This window comes from Notolabrus celidotus, chromosome 10, assembly GCF_009762535.1.
Source record: "Notolabrus celidotus isolate fNotCel1 chromosome 10, fNotCel1.pri, whole genome shotgun sequence".
Classification (NCBI taxonomy): Eukaryota; Metazoa; Chordata; class Actinopteri; order Labriformes; family Labridae; genus Notolabrus; species Notolabrus celidotus.
The window spans coordinates 2,229,154-2,253,023 of record NC_048281.1 but is presented as its reverse complement, the minus strand read 5'-3'; the positions used below and the strand labels follow the sequence as shown (position 1 = coordinate 2,253,023).

At 41.2% G+C, this 23,870-nt stretch overlaps 1 protein-coding gene across 3 annotated transcripts in view; it reads right to left on the bottom strand.

Annotated features, from left to right (window-relative positions):
* Positions 1-23,870, bottom strand: part of hdac4 (histone deacetylase 4) — a 181,607-nt gene that overhangs the window by 43,556 nt on the left and 114,181 nt on the right. For all 3 annotated transcript variants that reach the window (XM_034693919.1, XM_034693917.1, XM_034693920.1), the window contains 7 exons: positions 20,630-20,750; positions 17,576-17,694; positions 9,235-9,363; positions 9,009-9,115; positions 8,643-8,762; positions 8,106-8,319; positions 5,274-5,491 (listed from right to left, as the gene is read on the bottom strand). In XM_034693919.1, the coding sequence (XP_034549810.1) occupies positions 5,274-5,491; positions 8,106-8,319; positions 8,643-8,762; positions 9,009-9,115; positions 9,235-9,363; positions 17,576-17,694; positions 20,630-20,750 (1,028 nt within the window). The remainder of the gene's footprint in view (positions 1-5,273; positions 5,492-8,105; positions 8,320-8,642; positions 8,763-9,008; positions 9,116-9,234; positions 9,364-17,575; positions 17,695-20,629; positions 20,751-23,870) is intronic.

Genomic DNA, 23,870 nt, shown 5'->3' with positions numbered 1-23,870 from the left:
AATGTATTTACATAATGCAAATATGTCCATAAAGTGCACCATAATAGTCATTATTTTGTGATATAAAAGTTGTATTACATTATGTTGCTGAGCTGTCTGGACCACGTATCTCATCTTCAATAGAACGTGTACCTCAGGTACCTTTTTCTTCACTTTCTGACTTCATTGTGCATCTATCAAGGTATTTCTTGGGGGTACTTATACATTTTTTATTGTGCCATGTTGTTGGAGAGGTACTAGAGAAGCAAAACAGTCAAGCATCGACTAGCCTGGAACATGTAATTCATTTATATCATATTTCATAAGAAATAGTTCTACTGCAACTCAATTAGTGTGGAACAGAGTGATTAGTAGATGAGACAAACGATGCCTTTAGGAAAAATAAGCTGGATTTTTGCTACAGTGGAGGAAGTGTTGGAAGTATTTAACATGTCTGTTTTTAGCTGACTGTCAAACCTGTTTTGCAACTGTTGCTCTTTTTGTTAAAGATTATTTAAAAGGCTTTTTGTCTTTGCTTCATAGGGAAGCTTGAGAGATGGGGAGACAAGATGATGTGCATCAAACACTACCAGGATTGAGAATCATTCCTACGACTAGTGCAATGAGATCTATAGTCAGCTCCATCAACTAAGCCATACTATCACCCATGCTGTTGTTCTTTTTACTTTGAGTGCACACCACAAATGACAGCATTACATTGAGTTTGGTGTGTTATGGTGTTGTTTGGCCCCAACCTAAGGCCGCACTATAGGGCGAACAGCACCACAAACTGACCCAATGGAAATCACAAGAAAAAGCTTAAAGACTGAGCCGTGGTATTTGTTATTGTACACACACAAATAACTACATAATAAAACAAAGATCAACCAAAGACTAAATCAACAAAAACATAACAAAAGTAAGAAATCCCTAAATGAGAGGCAGCAGGGCTCCTGCTTTGTTACGCCTGCAGGGTTAAAACACAACAGAAAGAGCAGAAACAAGAAACACATATCACTGTAACAGTGCCCATACTTTGACAACACAGTTAGAGAGAGATAATGACAGATTTTTGCCTTTAATACAACAAAGGTTTTGGATTAAAGCTGACAAACCAGATAGTAACAGATCACAGTGACAGATGGATCTGTGACATGGGGAATCATCTTGTCACTTAAAGCTCCTGTGAGGAACTTCCTGTCTGCTGTTCTGTCTTCTGTGTCCAGTGTGGGTAAAGCAGTACCTCTTATCTTGTTGCTGAACTCGGGAAAGTAGTATTTCTCGACAAAGCACTCAACCTCTTGTCTTTGAACAGTCACGTTTCACTCACTGTGAATTGTTCTTGTGGAAATTGAAGCTTGCAGCTCACTTGGATCTTTAACCTACCAAGCTGCAGCTTTAAAACAACTATTTAGAAATGTTATCTTGTCTCTGAGGGTCTTTTCTAGGTTATATGAATGCATCAGTATTAATTTCAGTCTATTTGGTAACCTGCTAACGACTCTCCACAGGAGCTTTTAGAGAGTTCCTCAGGTGATAAATACAGGAGGTTAATGAGGATGGCCCTTGTGCACAAAATGACAGGTTACTAAACTGTGAAATGCAGCTTTTAAGCTAACAGACCTTTTCAAGCTGTACAGAAATGCGCTAAAACCACAGTCCTCTCTGTCTCAGCAGCACAGCAGTAAATTGAACACTAACACCTTGTTAAGAGAAGACTAGCTGTCTTTAATTAAAAAGGGAACAGTGTGGAAAATTACTCCTACTGGTGCATCAAAGAGGAATCTTCAAGTGTGCCTGCTGCAGGAACAAAAGAATTAGCAAGAGATAGGATACTCTGCACAGGCTGCCAGTCTATCACAAGCCGGGCACACTTACTGTATAGAAAAAGCACAGTATTCAGCCTTACAGGCACTCTGGAGGGGATGAAAACAGCAGAAGGGAAACCATGCTAACACAAACTGAACACTGAGAGTCCTCAGCTGGTCGAGGGGATCAAACCTGGTAAAAGCTTAATATAAAGCCAGAGGGCTCCACACTGAGCAACCATGTCCACCAGCTTATACTCCAGATACATCACAATGATATCAAGCAGCAACTTTACACAAGAAGATTAAGATTTACACCATGAAGTCAGGAGTGATGCAACTTCTGAACTCAGCTGCAGATGACGAGTGTAATGTTATTATTGCAGATGAAAAAGTTTCTGGTTACAGTTGATGGAGTTAGAGACCTTTTTCATATTCTCACACTCAGTCATTGAACCGCAACTTGAAGCAGCTTAAGAACAGACTTGAGGAGATCAGGGTGGCACTCATCCAGCTTAAGACTCATGTGGTCTGTGTTTTGTAGATATTATTAGCCTTTGATTCATCCCAATGATATTTGATCATTAATTGTTTGAGAAGAGGGCCAAAGTACTGCCCCCTGTTCTCTGTGAACACATCTATTGATCATGCGATACTGGCCTCGCCGTCACTGTCTGTTCACTTCTCTCTCTGCCCAGAATTTGTTGGAGGATTCTTGATTTTTTTTTTATGGTGACACAATTTCAGATTAAAAAAAAAAGATAAAAAATCCAAAGCATCATATGAACATTACTTGTGTTTCATAAGCCAACATTATATGTTTGGAGATCTCTGCACTGGATGCTCTAGATTTGTGTTGTGTATTAACTGGCTGTTATCCAACTAGAACGCCTGCCAGGAATGTCCTGGTTAACTTGGACCACACTGAGTGGTCTGTGATTTGGAACACTGAATTAGATAAGGAAGTCTGTGCAACTCTTCCGCAAGATTTTTTAAGGCATTACGTGCAAACAATAATTAGAGACATTGTTTTTCTATTTCTCCTCCTTGATGATGAATGTTTTCTGCATTCTCAGTGAGCAGGGTTCGTACGGGTGCTTGAAATTCTTGAAAATGCTTGCATTTTAATGCTGCGTTTTCAAGGTTTGAATAATGCTTGAATTTTGGGTCTAAGTGCCTGTAAATGCTTGAAATTGTAATCATATATATTTCACAAGTAACAGCAATCTGACTCAATGGATGGATACGATGGAGGGAAATAAATAGTCATATGTAAAAAAGAAATAAGCGCTCTCCCTGATGGACTCAAGTGTGTAACATGCTGGTCTGTTGTCATGTGTGACGTGATGTCGCACCCAAGAGGACAGTGCAACACCACGTTAGCCCTACACGTTAATTAGCCTATTATTTGTTGAAGCTAACCGCCTGTTTATGCTACATGCTATGCATATGTGATGTAGAAGCACTGTGCCATATGATCAAGCGGCAACCTTCGGTCTAAAAATACGAGTCCAATGTGGAAGTGCTAAAAACTGCAGTTCAGAGGATCCGCTTGAGGCTGGCTCTGGAAGTACCAGAAACCACATACACACCAATTCAAAGAAGACGATCTTTACAGCAGAAATAAACATGTTTACAGCCTGGTTCAAAAAACTAGTGTAGTCTGGATAGCTCATTTCTTGATTGGCACACACTGTGCGGGGGTGAATATTTTTCTAACGCGGCAATTTCAAAGATATTAAGATTATGAGTCTTCCAATGAGAGGCACAGCTGACTTGACTGACAGGCGAGAACACTGCAGCTGTTGGCTAGGAGGCTCAAAGCCCGCCTCTTTATGTCACAATCGCTTGACAGAGGCAATATGGCTCCCGACGACAATTGGCCTCAAAACAGCGCTTCAGAAACAGATGGGGGACTTCACTGATATTACGTCCATATTTTATACAGTCTGTGCATATAACTTGTAGGTGGTGTGATGATTCCCAGCAGCCGTACCGCTGTCACTAGCGGGGTGTAGGTTATCACATGACCGTGGTCGTTAGGCGACAAGTCTCGTCTAAGTGTCGTGCCTGAGCCGGTGGCCGCAGAGTGGGAGGCTCTCCCGCTGGATACAACACAGTGTTTCTCATCGAGACCCGTCACAGACCGACCACAGCCATGAGGTGACAGGCCCCAAGCTACAAACACCCGGCAGGTGATAGCGGTGCTGCCACTGCTTGTGTCTGAACATTGAAGGCTTATTAATAACAGTATCAATAACAATATCAATATTAACAGAAGAAAAGAGATGAACAAATGAAACCATCTCTCCTCAAAAAAACCACCAGGCTGATGGGTCCTAAGGTCTTAGAGTGACATGACTACAGCTGATATAATTTGGCCCACCCAGTGCAAATCTTCATGCTTCTCTTACTGTGTGTCTTGAAAAGTTTGAAAATTGACCTTAAAAGTCTGTGAAAAGTACTTGAATTTGACCATGAAAAAAGTGTCTGAACCTTGAGTCAATTCAATTCAATTCAATTCAAAACCTTTATTTATTTTTGAAAAGACATTGAGGTTTCCCTCATTTCCAATGTCGTCCAGATCACAGGCGAGTGAGGAGGGGGTTAGTTTACTCGTCATGTAGACCTACAAACTGTGAATGTTTATTTTAAACACTGAACTCTTAGCCATACTTCTCATTTTGAGCCACCTGGTAAAGAACATTAACACAGATTAATGTAACACTGAATAACCTGATGTTACACCTAAGCTTCACTTAATTAGCTGATGTCACAACAGCTTGGAGCATAAAAAAAAACAGGAAGTCACTAACAGCTACACTATTTATGGAGAATAATCCCTCAGGAACTTCAGCAACACACGCACACACACACACACGCACGCACACACACACACACACACACACACACACACACACACACACACACACACACACACACACACACACACACACACACACACACACACAAAATATAAACAAGCATCTCTCTCTCTCCACAGTGACCTTATAATGCTGCAAATTCCCTCATCACCTCGGGCGCACGCACACACGCGCACTTTCACACACCAGTAACCAGGCAGTGAGTCACATTTCCTGTGCAACCATATATGGAGGCAGCTTCCTCTAGAGCACAGTTGCCAGGGTGACAGTGAGAAGTAGGGAACACATACAAGAAAGACTTGCAAAGAAGAGTTGCTGATTGCAGGCTGATTCATCCGCCTTGTGGTGCAAAGACAGGATTCACAGACATTAACCAAATCAGTGTCGTGAAGATGGACAGATACTCCTACACACATGCACGCACACACACGCACACGCACACACACACACACACACACACACACACACACAAACACACACACGTACTTAGAATGAGCTGCTCTACCAAAGCAAATGTTGCAGCAAATCCTTTCTTGACACAAGCAAACACACGCTGGCATGTATGTGTGTATGGCACCAACACATGCACACGTTAAGCTACCTTGTTGATGATGTGTTGCTGTTGCTGCTGCTGGAACTGTTGTTTGTGTTTCTCCAGGAACTGCTGGTGCTGCTGTTGAACCACCAGCTGCTGCAGGGCCTGTGCCTGTCCACACTGCTGCTGGGGCAGAGGGGCCGACTGTGTTCTCCCCAGGGGACGGTGGCCCCGTGCAAGTTTGGAGACAGCAGGCGATGGCAGCGGGATGCCACCCAGACCAACTACAAGAAACACACAGGAGAATATGCACAGAGCGTCAACATTTTTAAAAGCAAACTCAACACTGACCTTTTTAGTCTTGCTTTTAACTGAGTTTCATTCTTATAAGAGTTTATTTAATTATTTATGTATTTATTTATTTATCTAGTTCAAATGTTAGTCACTTTTATTCTGTTTTATTTATTTATGTACTTATTTATTTTATTTTTTAAGTATAGCATCTTATTTTCTTTTAATGGTTTAATATTTTAGTGATTTATTATCTTAGAAATGGATTTTATTTTGGTGATCTTAATTTCCTGTGTTGAGTTTTAACATCTTATTTTACTTCCAGTGTTTCCTCATTAAGATATCATGCGAGCATTTCCTCTGTTCATTCAGCAACTTCTTATTTTTTATTTAATTTATTATTTTTATTAATTTATTGTTTTTATTATTATTGTTGAATATATTGTGTTCTTAACCTTATGATTGTTGGGTGGGTTGGGGGTCGGGGATTAGGATGGCTTTTTCTTTTTATAATTGTATTTTTTTAATCTATTCTATTTTAAGTTGTTTTTATGTACAGCACTTTGTGTTACAAAAAACACTTCATAAATAAAGTCTGATTGATTGAATATAATCAGTAGAGTCTTTAGTTTAGAAACAAATAAACCAAGGAGACTTTCAGGTTCTGCAAACTGTTTTACCACTTGAATCACTTTAACCAACAACATTGGACAGTTTGTTTTTTCCATGCAGGTAGATTACAACTATTACTAGGCTTATGTTGCCTTTTTACAATGAAGTCAGATGCTTTTCAACTGTGTCGCTTTGCAGACTCAATTGTATGAAGCTGTAATTGACTGTAATTAAGCTCTTAAGTAAAATGGTGTTATTACAGGATTGCAAACTTGTGATAATTAGTGAACAATCAAAAATGAAAGGAGAAATTCAAGTCAAGTCAAGAGCAGCAGTAGCATAACAAAATTTGAAATTACTTATGCTAATTTAAGGCTCAGTGGCTTTAAATAAGCATCAACTCAAATATTGCATTGAGAATCACTCTTAGGCCTTCAAGTGCAATTTCTTTCAGTCCAGTCACAGCCAGGTTTATTTATTCTGTGTTCAGTTTTGAACACATTCTCTGTTATTTGTTGACTTTGATACTGACAATGTTGAGATCTGACATATTGAAACTGTCCAGAATTTAGCTTTGTTAGTTTTCATTGTAAACAATAAACAAAAAATATCACTGTATTTGTTTATGTCTGTCTAATGCTTGAAACACAAAAAGCATTTTTCCATAATATTTCATGACAATATTTGAGATTGTGTAAAATGTTAATGGTGTCTGAACACTTCTTTCCTCCGCTGTGCTGTGACTGAATAACATGCAGAGCAGGTAAGTGCTCTTGTGCAAGCCACTGATTTGACAATTATTTCAGATATTTTTAAGAAATATAACACAGGGAGAAAATTTAATCCAAAACTATTCTGCTAACTTTCCAAGATACATTTCTGAACATGAATTAAAAAAGTCAGATTAAGGAAATTTTGCCACAAATGCCGGTTTCAGAATTCACCGCTGCAGTTTATACTCCTCTGTAAACTGGCCTTCCTTACACACCCGCTGTGAAATACACTGGTGCATGCTAATATACAAAACTCTCCTTGGACTGTCACCTCCCTATCTATGTAGCCTGTTACAATTTTCACCTCTAACAAGACACGTTCAGCCAACTTTATTCTGCTGAAAATCCCAAAACACATTCAGTCATCAGTCATCATTGCAGTCTGCTGTGCCCACAGACTGGAACAATTTACAAAAAACTTTGCCACCACACTAAACTGGTCCACTACATCTCAAAACCAGCCTTCAGGGACTCTCTCATGGACACTCTTAAACACACCTGCACCTGCTTTTAATCCTGGACTCCTGCTGCTAGTGTTTCTTATCTGCTCTGTTCGGTCCTGTCATGTTTAACTTGTCTTTGAAGTTCTTTTTAACCTTGTGTTTGTTTCTGTCATTACCGTTATCCCTGACTCTTTGCCAGGTCGTCACTGTAAATAAGAATTTGTTGTTAATGACTTACCTGGTTCACTAAAGGTTAAATAAAATAAATAAAAAAATCTGATTTCTTATGGCTCACCAGAGACTACTTGTCTCATCACTATCACCGCTCCCTCTCTCTCTTATTCTCCTCTATCCGTCTTTCCAGACCCAACTGGGTCGAGGCAGATGGCTGTCTAACATGAGTCTGGTTCTGCTCGAGGTTTCTGCCTGTTAAAGGAAGTTTGTCCTCTCCTCTGTAACTAGCTAAATACTGTGAGGTGCAATGCTCATAGTGGATTAAGGTGGGGTCAGACTGAGTCTTATCCTGTCTTGGTGTTGGGTCTCTGTTCATAAATTGACATAGAGTGATCTAGACCTGCTCTGTTTGTTAAAGCCTCTTGAGATAATGTTTGCTGTGATTTGGCTCAATACAAATAAAGATTGATTGATTGACCAGATAGCAAAATCCCAAAGTACTCATGGTGGAAATTGCTGCACTGATCCTCAACAATGAAATCAGTCACCAGCTAAAGACAGCTGAAATTTAAAGAAAGTTAATGTTGCATTGCATACTGACTGACCCATTGGATTGTGGCCCTGCTCCAGCAGCACCATGTGTTGGAGAAGGGGGTTGTGACCAGCCGTGACCCCTCCAGCCCCCTCTCTGTCCAGAGCTGTGGATGCCAAATAGGGGGGCAGGTGGGCAGTGGGCAGAAATGGTGCAGTAAGAGGAATGCCCTGCTGTAACGCAGGCAGCGCCAAGCGACTCTCACCATCTTGGTGCCCTGATATCAACTAAAAGGAGAGAAGGAAATATTGAGGAGAAGAAGGAGAAGAAAGGAAGAGAGCAGATACAGAGGGGCAGATGGACAGAGACAAATAAAGGTCAAATGAGACAGAATGGAAGCAAGATGGAGAGAGACACAGACAAGTCAAAATCATATAGAAGTCATTTTATGGTTTAGAATCTAACCAGGCATTTAATATTGTCTGTGTATCTCTTTATAATTTTGCGACTTTAAGGGATGCATGGTTACATTTTTGTAACTTTTCCACCTCTTTGGTGATCATCAATGCTGTATCATTTCATTAGAAAACTGCCTATTGTGTATACTCACACTGCTAGCAGGGCCTGTGGCTGGCAGTCCCAGGGTGATGTTGGGCAGAGAAGGGGAGGTGTAGAGAGAGAGCTGGCTGAGTGAACCTTCCCTGGCAGCCAACCTCTGAAGCAGGGAGGCCTGCACACACAAAACCAAAACAGCATCACAGTAAATACCAACCGAGTTTCGATTCGGAGCAGACACAGTGTTAAAAACACTAAAGGACTTCACCAAACACACAACATCACAGAGGTGAGACCCCTTTCCAAACAGTCAGACATTGCCAATATCCTCCTGGGGTCCCCTGGTAATCTGTCTGCCTCACACACACATGTGCACAAATTCAGTCACACACATGCTGATGCTGGCAGCCATGTTGGTTACCTCTCCTGGGCTGCTGGAGATGGTGACTCCATTCTCACTGGGGATGTTACTGGAGCTGTTGTTGGGGGAGCTGGGACCTGAGCCCGGTGCACTGTTGCATGCAGACTCTATAAAGCACACAACACAGAAATAAGAGTTTAATTAGAACACAGTGTCCAATCAGCTCTTAGAAACAGAATATGACTCTGTACATCCTTGTATGGTTTCCAGAGGCATTAAGGCTTACCTGCCACGTCTAAGGAACGTTTCATGGCAGAGGTGATGGCACCATCTTTCCTTCGGAGCAGAGGGCTGCTGCGGCGCTCCGTCACCTTCTGCTTTAGCCGAGAACGTAGCTTCAGGTTGGGCTCAGAGGCTGCAAAGACAGAAGAACGAAGGCATGATGGAGAATGAACTCAAACAGTTGAAAATGAATAATGATTGTAACATATTTGACATTTTATGACTCCAGAAAACGTGGCTTCAGTGTGTTTACATCTTGAAATGCAGCTTTTCCCAGTCCACTTGTTACATGAACAACAGATAACTGAGCGGTTAGTGCTGAGTGATGCCAGGGTTAAGTATGTGACTTCCAACTGGGCCACTCAATCTAGAAATATCTGTGTGATATAGCCGCCAAATTAGCCCCATTAATTTGAAAATTACAGATTCTCTCTTAACTGTCACTCTGGCACTCAGCTTCGTGGTAGATCTCTGAGCCGCACAAGTGGGAGCTTGTTCGCGGGCATGTAGTGGGGCTAATGAGCTTGTCCCTATAGGCTACGCTGTATGTGTTGGCCGACAGATTGGTGAGCTGAGGTTAGTCATCACCGTGTGACAGTGGGAAGCGCTGCAACGAGAGGGGAAGCAGCCAACTGGCAGCTTTCTTGACCTCGTGCTTAATGATGCTGCCTCCACGCTCTGCTAATGAACACTGTTTATTTTCAGACGCTTTCAATTACTAAAAAATAATGCCAGGACGCCTCATGTGTGCACAAGTGCATTTTTTAAGAGCTGATATGCAAGTTTGGTTTGATATTTATTGAGCCGTTTCTACAGATTCTCTAACTCTGGGTTAGCAGAGGAGCTATGTTGGTAAGTGCTGCACAGGTCAAGAAGGAGAGGAGTCTAGTATTCAGTATATTTGGGGAATCTGGTCAGGTCATGGATAAGACCCGACCTCCTCTGACTGATCATGATTTGGTTTTTCACTGCCAGACAGAGGCAGCTTTATTCCCTCCTCCAGTGGCTTCCTTCCGTTCCATTAGTTGAAGCTGGATGGTTGACCAATGGTTGACCCTTTGTTCATTCCATAACCTTCTATCAAGCAGACCATGCTAGGTTCATTAGCCGCAGCAACTGATTCCATTTTGTGAACTGAAGGGATTTATTGTTAAAAGATTTATTCAGTGTCATCACAAACCCACATGCCCTCGCATCCTCTGGCCTGGACTGCTATTTAAAACTCCACAAGGTTATTATACTCTTCAGATAGGTAGAGGCACTATATATACCTCCTGGTCAGTCACGCTGAGAAGACCATTTGTAAATCTATAATTTCAGAGTACTTTAAAAGCAATATTAGTTTTAAGGAGAGCTTGCTGCTCAACTTAAGAAAACTCAATTATTTAAAAAAGAGCTTCTTCCTAATGGACGGCACTCCTCAGAAGTCTTTATTAACAGACACAGGATCGGTCAGGGTATGAGGCTGTGCATCTTAACTGGAGGAGACGGGAGGACAATGAAGACACATTGAAGAGAGAGGTCAGCAGGGAAAACAGTTTGAATCTACTCTGCTGCACAGAGACTGTAGTTCTGAGGTTTTATAACGTTAAAACATAATTGTCAGTTTCTCTCTTTTTATGTTACAATGTACATTTTTTTAGTTCAATTAATGGAAGAATTACAAACATGGATGTTAGCATATGCTGGCAAATTATGAAGCAACAATGCACACAAGCATGAGATGTTATTTATATCTGAAGGTACCTTAAAGGTCCATAAATGTTATTTTTATCATTCATAATGAGAAATGAAAAATGGAGCGACACCTGCGAACTAGTTCAGGCAGACAACTCGAGCTGCACTGCTATACACGTCACATGTCCCACTCTCATAACCATCATCCAATCACGGCCTCTGCCTCTCAATCTGGCGGTTAATTTAAACCGGGTAAATCTACCATCTCTCCCTCTGCCTGTCAACACCTCTGCTGCATTCCTATTGCTGAATTTTCTTTCATCCCCACCGCCCCCCTCCCCCCCAGCATCCACCTGCAGACTTCGGGTGTGTTCAGTATGTTTTGCTCATCACTCCTCAATGTCTCCATGTAAAATTATCTGCAGGGAGGGATGAGGCCTGAGCCTGGGCGCCAAACATGTAATATGTATTTGCTGCTACAATAAACCATTCAAATGTGAGTTGTCTGACTGAAATGCTGCTGAGAACTGGGCTGGGATTAGAGTGCATCCCCTCCATATGGCCTATACAGACGGATTCTATTTTGGCCTATGGTTTGGAAACTGTCATCTTCAAACTTGAAAGAATACATATACATTTCTTGTTGCAGATGTGCCTGGTCATAAGAATAAATCTCTCATATCATTTGATTCTGGTGTGAAAGCATCTTCCATTAGTGATACATTATTAGCATCCACTGTGCAGAAGTACTGACAGTGGTCTGCACACGTCACAGACGCTGTGGTCTAATCTGATGGGTTGCCAGGAGAGGAGAGAGACAAGGCAAACAATGATGGAATGGAGGAGGGGGTGGTCAAGGTTGTGTTGGTGCCTCTTGAGTTGTTTAGAAATGGACAGATAAAAGGAGGAGTAAAGAGAGAGAGGAGCTATGGAAGAATAATGGAAGGTTATGTGGAGGTTAGGTTAGCAGGACAGGAGCAGAGCCAGAGAAGACGGCTGAGGCAGGGGAGTGTGTTTGTGGGCACTGATCGCCACGGGGGTGTTCACCTCCGGACGCAGTGACTTTGAAGGGTGTTAATGCCGACTGGGCAAAAGCGCACCAGTGTGCACATGTGCGAACACACTCACTGCAGAGGGCCTAGACTGGTTTTACTGCTGAGGCTGGCATTTTACTGTAGCCCTCTTTCCCCCCTTCACCCCGGTCCATCCCTTACTCTCTCTCCATTCCTCCGAATCCTGAATGTCTCTCTCCTTCAGAGTTGAGCTTTTTTTCTTTTATTATTTTTCTGTTGCACATTGACATTTTGCTTTTTTATACTAAATGTCAGTGTCCTTCTTTCTGGCGTTTGTGTGTCTAAACAAAATTAAAGAAGATGTTTTCAGACGTCCTGGTTATTCTAAGTTGTTGTTTTTTCTGTTGGGGAACTTGTTCCCAGGGTAGAAAATGTACTTTTGTAAACCACAGTCCTGTCTTTACAAAGGCAACATCAAAGATGACATTTCAACACAAACCCAGAGAGGTTGGATTGACTTTTGAAGCACCGCAGTGAAGAAAACCAAAAGACCCCTGAAAAAGGTTTCTGTGATCTTCTCTCACACTTCAAGAAAGCAATAAGAACTGTAGAAATGTCCTAACTTTACCCCTGCACTGACATATCAATACCAGATTAAATATCTATATAAGTGGTGCTTAATCATTCAATAGGAAGGGGAGGAGGAAACTGGTTCTCTGATACAAAACATATTGATCAGTTTCTCATCTGTTTTGACAGATGGGAGTCCCGAGCTGCCTGCTGGGGGAAGCCGTGCTGCGAGAGAGGAAGATTTACGGAAATCAATAGAGTAGTTTTCTGAAACTCATCAGTGGAGCTTCCCAGAAATATCATATATGATAATACATTAGACAGGTAGGTAAGAAGGACACATTGTAAAGTAGGTGGGTGGACAGAGGAAGATGGAAACATTTGTTTTTATTGACATATTTTCTGGAGACAAGACAACAAATAGATAAAGTCATGTTTGATTGTAGATCTGTTTACTCTTGAGTTATTGTTCAAACAGGGGGATGTTATTAAAAGCAACAGGCAGAGAAGAATCCATCACCATGGAACGATCACTGATGAGGAATCACTGGGACTATTTTTAAAAACTGTAAACATAAATAACTTATATCAATAAAGTGATATTTTAACCAATGTTTTTTAACAATGTGTTTGTATTTGAAGTTAGTAGCCGGGTAAAAAGCGGGTGGTAACCGCTTTTTACCCATAACACCCTGCTAACCATACATTATCCCTTACTTAGTGAATGAATGAATTTATTTATTTAGTTGTTATTTAATCATTTATTTATTTATTTATTCATCGTTGCACAGTCCACTTGAACAATCAGTGGTAAGTGCAGATATCTGAGTGACCACAACAAGGAAGTCTGCTTCAATGACATGAGAGGAGGGAGGTCTAATCCTAGTTGGTGGGATTCAAGGCGAGACTGAAAGGGGATCAACTACTGGAGCATAATGTATTATAGTGTTTTTTGAAAATTAAATATATATCTACAACAATTTTAAAAGAAAGCAGGCGGATATTTTTTTTTGCCAGACACATTATTTAAATGTGTACAGGATCAGCAGAGAGATAAGAGGTACACAAATCAACAAAAAACCAGAAGCCCCTGACAAGAGATTTAAACAGAATCAGGTTTGTGCTTTGTTTGAGATCTATGTTCAAACTGAGTATGTATGGAAATGTATGTGTGACTGTGTGTGAAGAGGGAGGGATAAAGGGGCTCACAACATGACAAGTCTGCATCTGTCATGAAGGCCTGACAGACTTCCTGCTGCAGCATTCAGAGGGATTCTCTGTGCTCTCAGAGCCATTATCACAAAGTCCTTCAGACCTGGACAATGAGCCCCTGTTGTAATAAACTGTATGCCTAGCCTGGCCAGACAGAAAAAGAATTATCAAAGTGCATTTATAATTTACACGCATGCATTACTAAACTGGGTCAGCACAGTCAAGAACGTCAGTGTGACGCCTCCAGTCGTCAGAGCGGCACACAACTGAGGTGACCACTGTCACACACTTCCTGCTGAGAACAGTTCATCTCTCTGTCTGCCTGTCTGATCTGATCTCTCTCTGCTCACTGTTGACACAAGAGTTCCTCAGCAGACGTGCCATTTGTTTGCACATATCAGTGTTCCCTAAGCCTCTCCTGGATAACACAAAGACAAAGAACTCCTTATTTGAATCTTAAACCCCATTTTTCTGTCACGTATCATTTTCTGTAAATATCTTTGCTGACGTGTTTGTGTTATAAAGCTTGTAGTAATTTGTGTGGGTATGAAATATGACACTGAAAGTTGCAAAGATTTCTCAATACAACTGGCACCCCAAAGAAATGTCTGAAATACATTTGAGTGTCTGTGAAAGATGAAACTGGTTGTCTGAGGTTGTGTGCCAGGATAAATTGTTCCTGCCTCCAGCTCACAGCAGGTGGGCAGGAGTGCAGAGTACACAGAGCTCGGCCTCCAGCTGTGAAAGCGGGCAGTGATACTGCCAAAGCAGCTGCTGACGCTAAGTGAACAATCATAGCCTGGACGGACTTGACATGGACAGAGGGATGGAAAAATAACAGTGTAAAGCAGCCAACATGCAGGAACTTTGCTTTTTCTGTGCTTTCTAGGATGCTGCTCACAGTAGACAAGGGTTGTTCGCTTCAACTGCATGATCCGTGATGTCTGCAGAGGATATGTTTTCACTCTCTGTGGCCAATCACTGAAAAGGACTTTTCTTGATGGGACACTTGTTACAGTGTTGCCTCTCATGTCTGACTAGCTCCAAACAGGCTAATGGCTGAAAATAACTTGAAATGACTGAGCAAGAGAGAGAGAGAGAGAGAGAGAGAGAGAGAGAGAGAGAGAGAGAGAGAGAGAGAGAGAGATAGAGAGAGAGAGAGAGAGAGAGAGAGAGAGAGTTAGAGAGGGAGTTAGAGAGAGAGGGAGTGAGAGAGGGAGTTAGAGAGAGAGAGAGAGAGAGTGAGTTATCCCATCTTTCAATATGATATGCCATGATAAGCATATCGTATTCACCAACTCAGATGTAAGATTCAAAATGTATCTTATGGTTAAGTGGAACTATCTCAACTGGTGCAACTGGGCTACTTTTTAATGTATGCATTGCCTGTGCAGGTCCCATTAAAGACATAGGGCCTGATCTACTAAGATCCCAAATTGTGTGTGCAAACAAAAATATTGCACCTGCTATTAGTGGGCGTGTTGCGGGTGATCTACTATGACTGCGTGTGCTATTGATAACAGGTACAAAAGTGGTGCGGACCGCCCTATTTAAATAAGGGTTTAGCGTGTGCTACAGACTGTCACCATGGAGAGTTTTAGAGAGCAGAGTGGCTGCAAACGAAAAATGAAGTTTGAAGCCATGGAGTTGGCGATCTTGGTGTTGCCAGAAGAAACGCAATTTGGGAGGATGGAAAAAAAGTGATTTCATTTTTTGAAAGTGTTTTTTTAAGTTGTCCGTCATGACCATGAAAAATAAGAATCTCTTTCTTCTTAAATGGAGAATCTTCATCAGATGTCTGACAATCCCCGCCACACTCCTCAAATCAACTCAGACAAGACAAGACCCTTAGCAGAGCCCCACAGGCGTCCAGATTGTTATGATGACATTGATCGAGGGTTGCTGCAGCAACAAAGAAATCAGACGGATGGGTTACAGGCCATTGATCAGGAGGTGAGAGCTTTGTCCAATGTGGCGCATGCCCTCCGGCGAATGAAGAGGGAGGGGCGAGCACAGGAGATGAACGTTCATTACGCAGGAGTGGACACTAGGAGACACCAGCACTAACTGTGATGGTGCGTTGGAATGATCCAGACGCAAGAAAATGCAGTGTTGAAGGAGTTTCTCCATAGGAGACATGGCATGGCTCCTTTTTGTGACTGGCTCCAAATCAGCCCTTAATGAGGTCATCCAGCAGCTCAAAGATGACATTACTGGATAGACGATATGTCTCTACTATTTTTATTTATGACAATCCAAATATGTTGACACGTGCACAGAGGATTCTCTCTCTCTGACGTCTGTCATTGCACCTATGCCTCCTTCTCGCTACAGTGACCGCAGCCATGTGTGTGTAACGCTGTGCCAGTTTGAACCTGCCTTTCAAACGTGCTAAATATAGACGCAAATACACAGACCGCTATCTGCTTCAGGTTTGATAAATCACATTGTGTGTGTTAAATGATTGCATTTGCATCTCCTCCTCCCAGTATTTTGAGTGTTCTGATGATCTGCATGTATTCTGCATATTCATGAAGGTAAACACGCTAAATTGATTGCCCGTGCTATTTTGCTCATTTCACAGACGCAATCCTCGGTGCTCCCCGGTTAGTACATCAGCTTTGCGTGCACTATCAACTTTCCACATGTTTTTATACACGCAAACCTTTAGTAGATCAGGCCCTTAGTCTTACCCAGCCCTCCTATTATTATAGTATTATATTATATTTCTACACTTCATGCAACGTTTACAGGAAACCAGTGTTATGACCGGTAGGCCTGTTCCCCTCATCTAAAGCGACTGATTTTCATAAAAGTCTGTTTGAAGCTGCTGAAAGTCTATTCTCATCCCTTGGTGGGCCAATCAAATTAATGCATTTGCTATCTACAGACTAGGGTAATTAAAATAGTGAAAACCAAAGACATATAATGAATCAGAACGCAATAGGAGATCACTATCCAGCACCAATCAGGAAGCATCTGGGTACAGGATTAACACACAGGGACTCAAGGACTTTTAAAAGGAAACCTCAGGACTAACTTTTTCATCTGATTTTATTTTGGGGTCATTTTTCAGCTTTGGTCAACATTTATATCACACTTTTAATGCTAGATGTATCTCCTTTCTTCCTTTTTTTCAACATCTAACTGAATTTAATTGATTTCTGATATTGATTGGTTTTACTTAACCGACTTTCTGTCTGTTTGTTGCTGTGTGAAGCACTCTGGGCTGCATGCTTTTATGTATTTAAGGCACAATATTAATAAAGTTGAGTTTGGTTTTGAACATATTAAAAGAACTAGACATTACAGATTTAATAAGTAACCTTAAGAGGCCCTACTGTTTATTTGATTACTGTAAGCAAGAAAAAGGCTTGCTGCTGTATTCTGTTTCCAGCCTACAAACTAAGCTAAGCTAAGAGCTTGATGACACAAGCTACATATTAACCACACAGACAATAAAGTGATATTAATATTCTGTCTAGTGATCAGTGAGGAAGAAAATATGCACATTTCCTAAAATGTCAAAACTCTTGTTTCTTGCTGATTGAAAGGTTTTTAAATGAGAGTGGTTCCACTCCCCATCCATCTGCACTCATTTACATAATAATGGTTAAAAAAGACAGCTTGAAATAACCTTTGATGTCTTATTTTAGATATATTTAGGGGCTCTTTTTAATCCTCCAGGGGCTGACTCTCAGCTCATGTGCCTGATTTGGGAACCCCATAAGCCATTCTGACTGCTCTTGCTGGGGAAATGGAGATTAAGGCTTCCTACTAGACATGAAATGGGTGAGTGATTTAAAAGGGTGGAAGGATGAGGACATTGGAAAGTAACAGTTCTTCAGAAATCATTTTTTTGACGTTGTTTACCTGTTTTACGGAGCGGGAAGTCGTCCTTTGAGTCGTATGTGCCCAGCATCGGGTGGTTGTAAGCTGACAAAGCTGTCTGAGGAGGAGAGCTCTGGTCCAAAGAGCTGTGCTGGGTTTTTCTACAGGGAAAAAATATTGAATAAACATTGGATTTATCATTTCATGCAAAAATCCACATGATGTTTATCCAGGCTGCTGTTTTTTACTATAACTTACCTTACAATTCATAGACACAAACACACACACAGAAGCTGCAGTGACAAAGAAAATGTCCCTATCCCTCCCTGAGTGCAAATATAAGACAGAAACACAGTGCACAACCATCTGGACAGAATGGAGGAAGACACATGAGACAGAGGGATGAGACTACAGCAGACAGCATCCTCTGCTTGTATTTTTCACACAAGACAGCAAAGAAGCCAAGGCTTGTTTTCTTCTGACAGGTGGGTGAAAGAGGCAGAGACAGGACTGAAGCAGCAGAGATGAAGTATGGAAGCAGAAGAGAGGGAATAAATGAATGAAAGATGTGAAGAGAAAGCAAACAGGTAGAACAAACGGGTAGTAGAGTTTCAGAAAATGGGAGGTAAAAGTGATGGTTGTGATGGTGATGGAAAAGCATCTCCCTCACTCTTTAGATTCTGCTTTCATCTCCTGCCTTGGCAGAAATGTTTGGCTTCTTAAAACCTCTTCAAATATTTAAAGCGCAGGAGTGATGCCATTGTTTTTTTCCCTCTGCCCACTTCAAACACATAACACACACACACACACACACACACACACACACACACACACACACACACACACACACACACACACACACACACACACACACACACACACACACACACACACACACACACACCTCAAAGAGAACCAGCTGTCAATCAAGAATTACTAACATCTCTGAAAAAAAGCCTCCTCCCTTCAACATTTTCTTTTTAGTTTCAGAGGAAACTGGTGAGGACTCTCAAAGAAGCAAGCCATGTTGTGGTTTCATCTGAATTTGCAGGGACAACCACACAGCAGGAGCTCACAGTACCACAGAATGCCACGTTCTCAAAGCCCTGATGAAGAGGGTCCTTCATGTCACTTATGCTTTGAGCATCACATGTTACAATGTGGAAACATTTAATTAAAAGGCTAAATGAACAAGAAAAGAGAGCACGTTTTTTGCTGAAGAAGCCCCACAATGAAGGTTTCATATAAGCGTTAATGTTTTATTTTAACCTTTTTTCTTTTTCTCTCTTCTTATGAACCTTAAAAATATAAATTAGTTCTGACTTTTAACAATGACTTGGAGGTAAGCATGAGAGAGAAAAATGACATGATGTTCTCCGACATTTTTTTTTCAAATGTTGCTTTTCTTCAAAGGTCCCAAATAATGAAAAACACATTTTTACTTGCCCATACTTTAGTCATCCTCCAACCTAGCAACACTGAGAATGTGAAGGAAGAAAAGAAAATGCCTCTGCATTGTTTCCTACAAGGAAAACATAGCTTATGGGGATGGGCATTTCACATACCTGTCCCGTTAACTGCCTGTTTGTGTGGCAGTCTCGTTAACCAGCAGCAGGATGAGGTGCTGCTAGTAGCGGGCACTGACAGCGTCTGTCTTGATCTTTATGTTGGTGTTTCTGTGCGTGGTGTGTGTGTTTACATTTTACAGCCACGCTCAGTCTCTGGAGATACATGTGTAGTAGTGTGAGATTCAGAAACAGAACATCACTGCGACTCTCACTAATGTTTTCTTCTTTTGCTATTTAATGCAGTTAGCATTCTTCTTCTTCTGTTTGCTTATGGAGTTAGCAAATAGCTTTAAGATGCTTTATAGCAACCGTCTGGTGGGAATACCGTATTACAACCAGGCACCGAAAAAACAATGAAAAATGTTACTTTTAAAATGAGAAAATATTCAAAGTAACTCTTCAATTTTTACAAAGTGAACGAATATTTGAATATTCGAAAATCATTGCCCATCCCTAATAGCTTATGATGCGATTTGAATTTGCTCCTGTGGTGATGTCACAACAGCAGGGACTTGCATATGCATGCATGCAAAATCACCCCCAGTCCTTCAGCATTCCAATTCCCCCAACACTATTGTGGTTTTGCTTCGATGTTACAGAATCGGGATGTCTAGGTTAGAGTCAGATACAACAACTGCTCTGTTGTGAGTTGCAAAACTAACACAAAAACTGTCCTTTTATCTGCACCTATCTGCATCCTCCCCCCTCAGACAACCTTCAGGCTGCACAGCACAGCACCTCACCATCATAACATCCCCACCCACTCAGATCAGTGCAAGGCTAATGAGGTAAGAAACTGAGAGGCTACAGATCTCCCACAGAGGCTGAAGTTGTGATGTTTTTGAAACTGAATTCAAATCTTGTATACAAGACAACTAGGACATGTAAACAGAGAAAAAATACAATTATATGGGGGTGTAGGTGCCATAATGTTGATTTTCTGTCTTATTTGTTAATCATGATTATTTCCTTTTATGGTGGACTTTATTTCCAGTTTTGGGTTCATGGGTGTGGTTTACTTTGTATCTACCTGTTCAGTTGTGTGGCAGGAGGCATACAAAGAGGGTGAGTGTGGTTGAATATTTTTAGTTGACCGCCATCTCCACCGTCATCGTCATTATCATCTTTTATTTAGATCTTTTTTGTTATTGAAATATTTTGAGTCCTTGTTAATAAATAGAAAAAACCTTCCATGGACTTTGATTTTGATTTATGCCAAGACGCGTCACAAACACGAGCCCACTTAGTCTCTGCGGCACTTTTCAATCTCAGCCGCTTCAGGGACCTTCAAGGATTTTGAGGTTTTTTTTTTTGCTTCATGAAGATAAACTCATTTTTCTAGATACAAATCTTGTAATACTTCTTTGAACAGCAAAGGGTTAACTCCATACAGTCAGGTTACAGGATGTGCGAGTTGCTTGTAGAGAGAAGAAGAGCTGACTTTATACGGCAGAAAACCCTTATTGGTGTTCACCCAGTTACATTCCAAGCACTAAATGGTTCTGTAGTGGTGGGCTGTGACACTCACCCATACCAATAGCGTGGGTCGCTGGGCAGACAGTGGTTTAGGTTTCGCTGAGCCAGCGCTTTCTTTTTGTTCAGGACAAACTCCTGCAGTCGCATCTTAACCTCTGTGCTGGCAACCGCACCTGACAGAAACAGAGAGACACAGAGAGCTCATTAAATAAAGCTTTGCATACTTTACATATAACTACTACTTATTATCTCCCTTTACATAAACACGCTTTTCCAATTCAGCCAAGTCTCTTCAACATTACCACCCTCAATGAGACTGAGAGAAGAAGTGAAGAACGGAGGGAAAACGTGTGAGAAAATAAATAAGGTGTTCAAAAAATAAAGGGAAACAAAGTAGAGGTAAGAATAGGAATAACAGGTAATGTGTTAAGTCTAAAGGAGAGAGTGATACATATGTGAAAGTGACAACAGCTAATGTATACTCTCTAAATCATAGTGAAGCTGGAAGTGCTGACATGCCAATATGTCTGCTTTGCCACTGAAGCAAATTGGCTTTTATGAGACTGCTTTAAATGCATTTTATAGCAGTACTTAACAAAGCTTCCTCTGTTTACGACCAAATGCTCTTTCCATAGACGTCAAACCATAAGCTCAATTTGCCCAGTAGAGAGCGGTTGTGAAAGGAGACTTTATTGGCAAAAAAAATCCTGATTTCTAATGTGGGCCCATCATGAACAACATTAAGAAGGATTTGTGCTAAAAAAAAAAAAAAAAGCACATCATAGCCTGCTTTCAAAAACACGTCAGAGCATTTCACTGCCACACTTACAAATATCATGCAATAAAACACAACCCTGATGGACTGATCTACTGCAGTTCATGAATACAACAAAGAAATATCTGTTGTCATACTTGGATTTATTGCAAGGCTAGTACCAACCCCCACCACTGGACGGATGGTCCTCAAGGAGGAAAGACAGAACACTTTTTAGAGATAAGTGGACATAGAGTTGCCTAGTTTTATTTCATTGTTGTAATTCTGCTGCTCCAACAAAGGAACAGGAAATTCTGAACAGGGCAATGTTTCCTTCCTTCCATGTGGTTTTATTCTGATATTCCCTGAGGTAAAGTGTGAGGTCAGGCTGCTGTGACTGCTGGGTCACAGAGACAGCTGCTGTGGCAGGGGGTCTGGAGGGGCCATGTCTCTCTGACACCTGCTGTAACAATAAGGCTCAACAGATTGTTACAGGCAGTTCTAAAGGATGCTGGCAACGCTCAGGGGATGGGAGGTGAACTGATGTGAGGTCAGATATGACGGCTCATTTAGAGCATGTTTACGTCACTGCTAAACCACAGAGACACCAACCTGTTCTGCTCCCAGATTATAACCTGTACATACATGTATTCAGTAAAATTTGTCCCCACTGTGTTTCATTAAAACTCACAAGATAACATTTAAACTGATTCAACTGAATCATACTCTTCAACATTTTATACAACAGTCCTCCCAAAGGTGATTATGTTTACATAACTCTTTTTAAGTTGATCCATAATAAAAAATAAATTAAATATCTGCAATGGCTGAACTTTGATGACATCATTACATTCCTTAATGCACTAATAGAAGATTACTGCGTGCACAATCCTGTTTAAATTGATCAAAATTTAAAATTGTCATTGAAACGACATCAAAATGTTACTTAATGTGTGGTATCAGATGAGGTAAACATGAAGGCAACAGAGGATGCAGGACATTAGTGAAGAAGCATAATCCTGTTTAAACTGAGCTCAACTGAAAACATAACAGTAAGAGCATACCTTACATAAACTTAAGGCTGCGCAGACTTTACAGACAGGGAACTTTGAGTTCAGTGGGATTTTTTGTCTCTTCTTCACATCATCATGAAATGCAATGAAGTGACTGAATTTGTAGTGCTATCACGATTAACTAGAAAACCATAAAAAGAAACAAATAGCTTGTGGCAGTGTTGTCGTACTCGAGTCCAGGACTCGGACTCGAGTCCGAGTCGAGTCACGTTTTGCAGGACTCGTGACTTGGACTTGGACTCGAGCACTGATGACTCGTGACTTGACTTGGACTCCAGTGCTGATGACTCGGACTTTGGGTCGGACTTGACTGCAAAAGGACCCAGATGATAGAGAGGAGGACTTGGGCTTATATATTGATACCGACTGTTTTAATGTTCATGTTAGATTTTGTATGTTTCATAAAATGTGTTCCGTTCAAAGCGAGGGCTGGCAGGAGCGTTCGCCTGCATGTGCGTTCACGTGACGTCTGCCAGGATTAAAAGACGCTACCAGCTGAGCATTGTTCTTTCAAAGATTTCACAGTAAATGCAGCGAGAGCAGAGCGACATGTTGGAGATTTAAGAGACCCATCAAGGAAAGAGACCAGCTCAATCTTTAACAGACATCTGTACAGGATGAACCCAGAAAAGTGAGAGAGATGCTAAAGTTACTGAGCCCGTTCATCACTTTACTGTGTTAGTGTAATGGTAATGTAAGTGACTAAAATAACTAAACCCTAGTTATTAAGTTGTTTGATTTATTGTTAGTTTATTGGACACCGGCAGTGATCCCAGTGCAGCAGGGGCTGAGCGTGTCCCCTCATCAACTGAAGCGCGGCGCACATTTACGCACGTCACACAACGCTGTGACTTCATTCATAAACTAATCTCCAGACACACCGGACGGATTTCATTAGAATCTCACTGCAGTGGCAGTCAGACCTCGTCAATTTACTCAAATCGAAACTGAAAATCAAAGCGGCCACAGCGCTGGGGGAGAGCGGATCGTACAGGATCAGACACATTTTTTAAATGTCCAGGAAAATCTTCAAATTCTCTGAAGTCTTATTAAACAAGATATTTTTATCACCAAACAGTGTGTAGCGTCCTCGTGATCTAACGTCTTCTGGTAAAAAAAACCAACAACATTCACCTCTCCCTGTGTCCGCCCCTCCTATCTTATCTGCCCATCCAGGTGAAAACCATCAAACTATCAAAATGCTTACTAAAATAAAATAATGATAATACACATGACATTGCCCTTAATATAAACAACAACATATAAATGACATAAAGTAAAATGATTATGAATATATTAGAATAATTTATATTTATGGCATAAAATGATGGAAATAGCTCCAACACTAATGTTAATGAAAGAAATGTGTTCCTGTGTTTCACACAGTCAGTCTAACAGTCAATAGTTTGGATTCAAACGGCTGCCCTCCTTGTAATATATAACATTATCCGTGAGGACTCGACTCG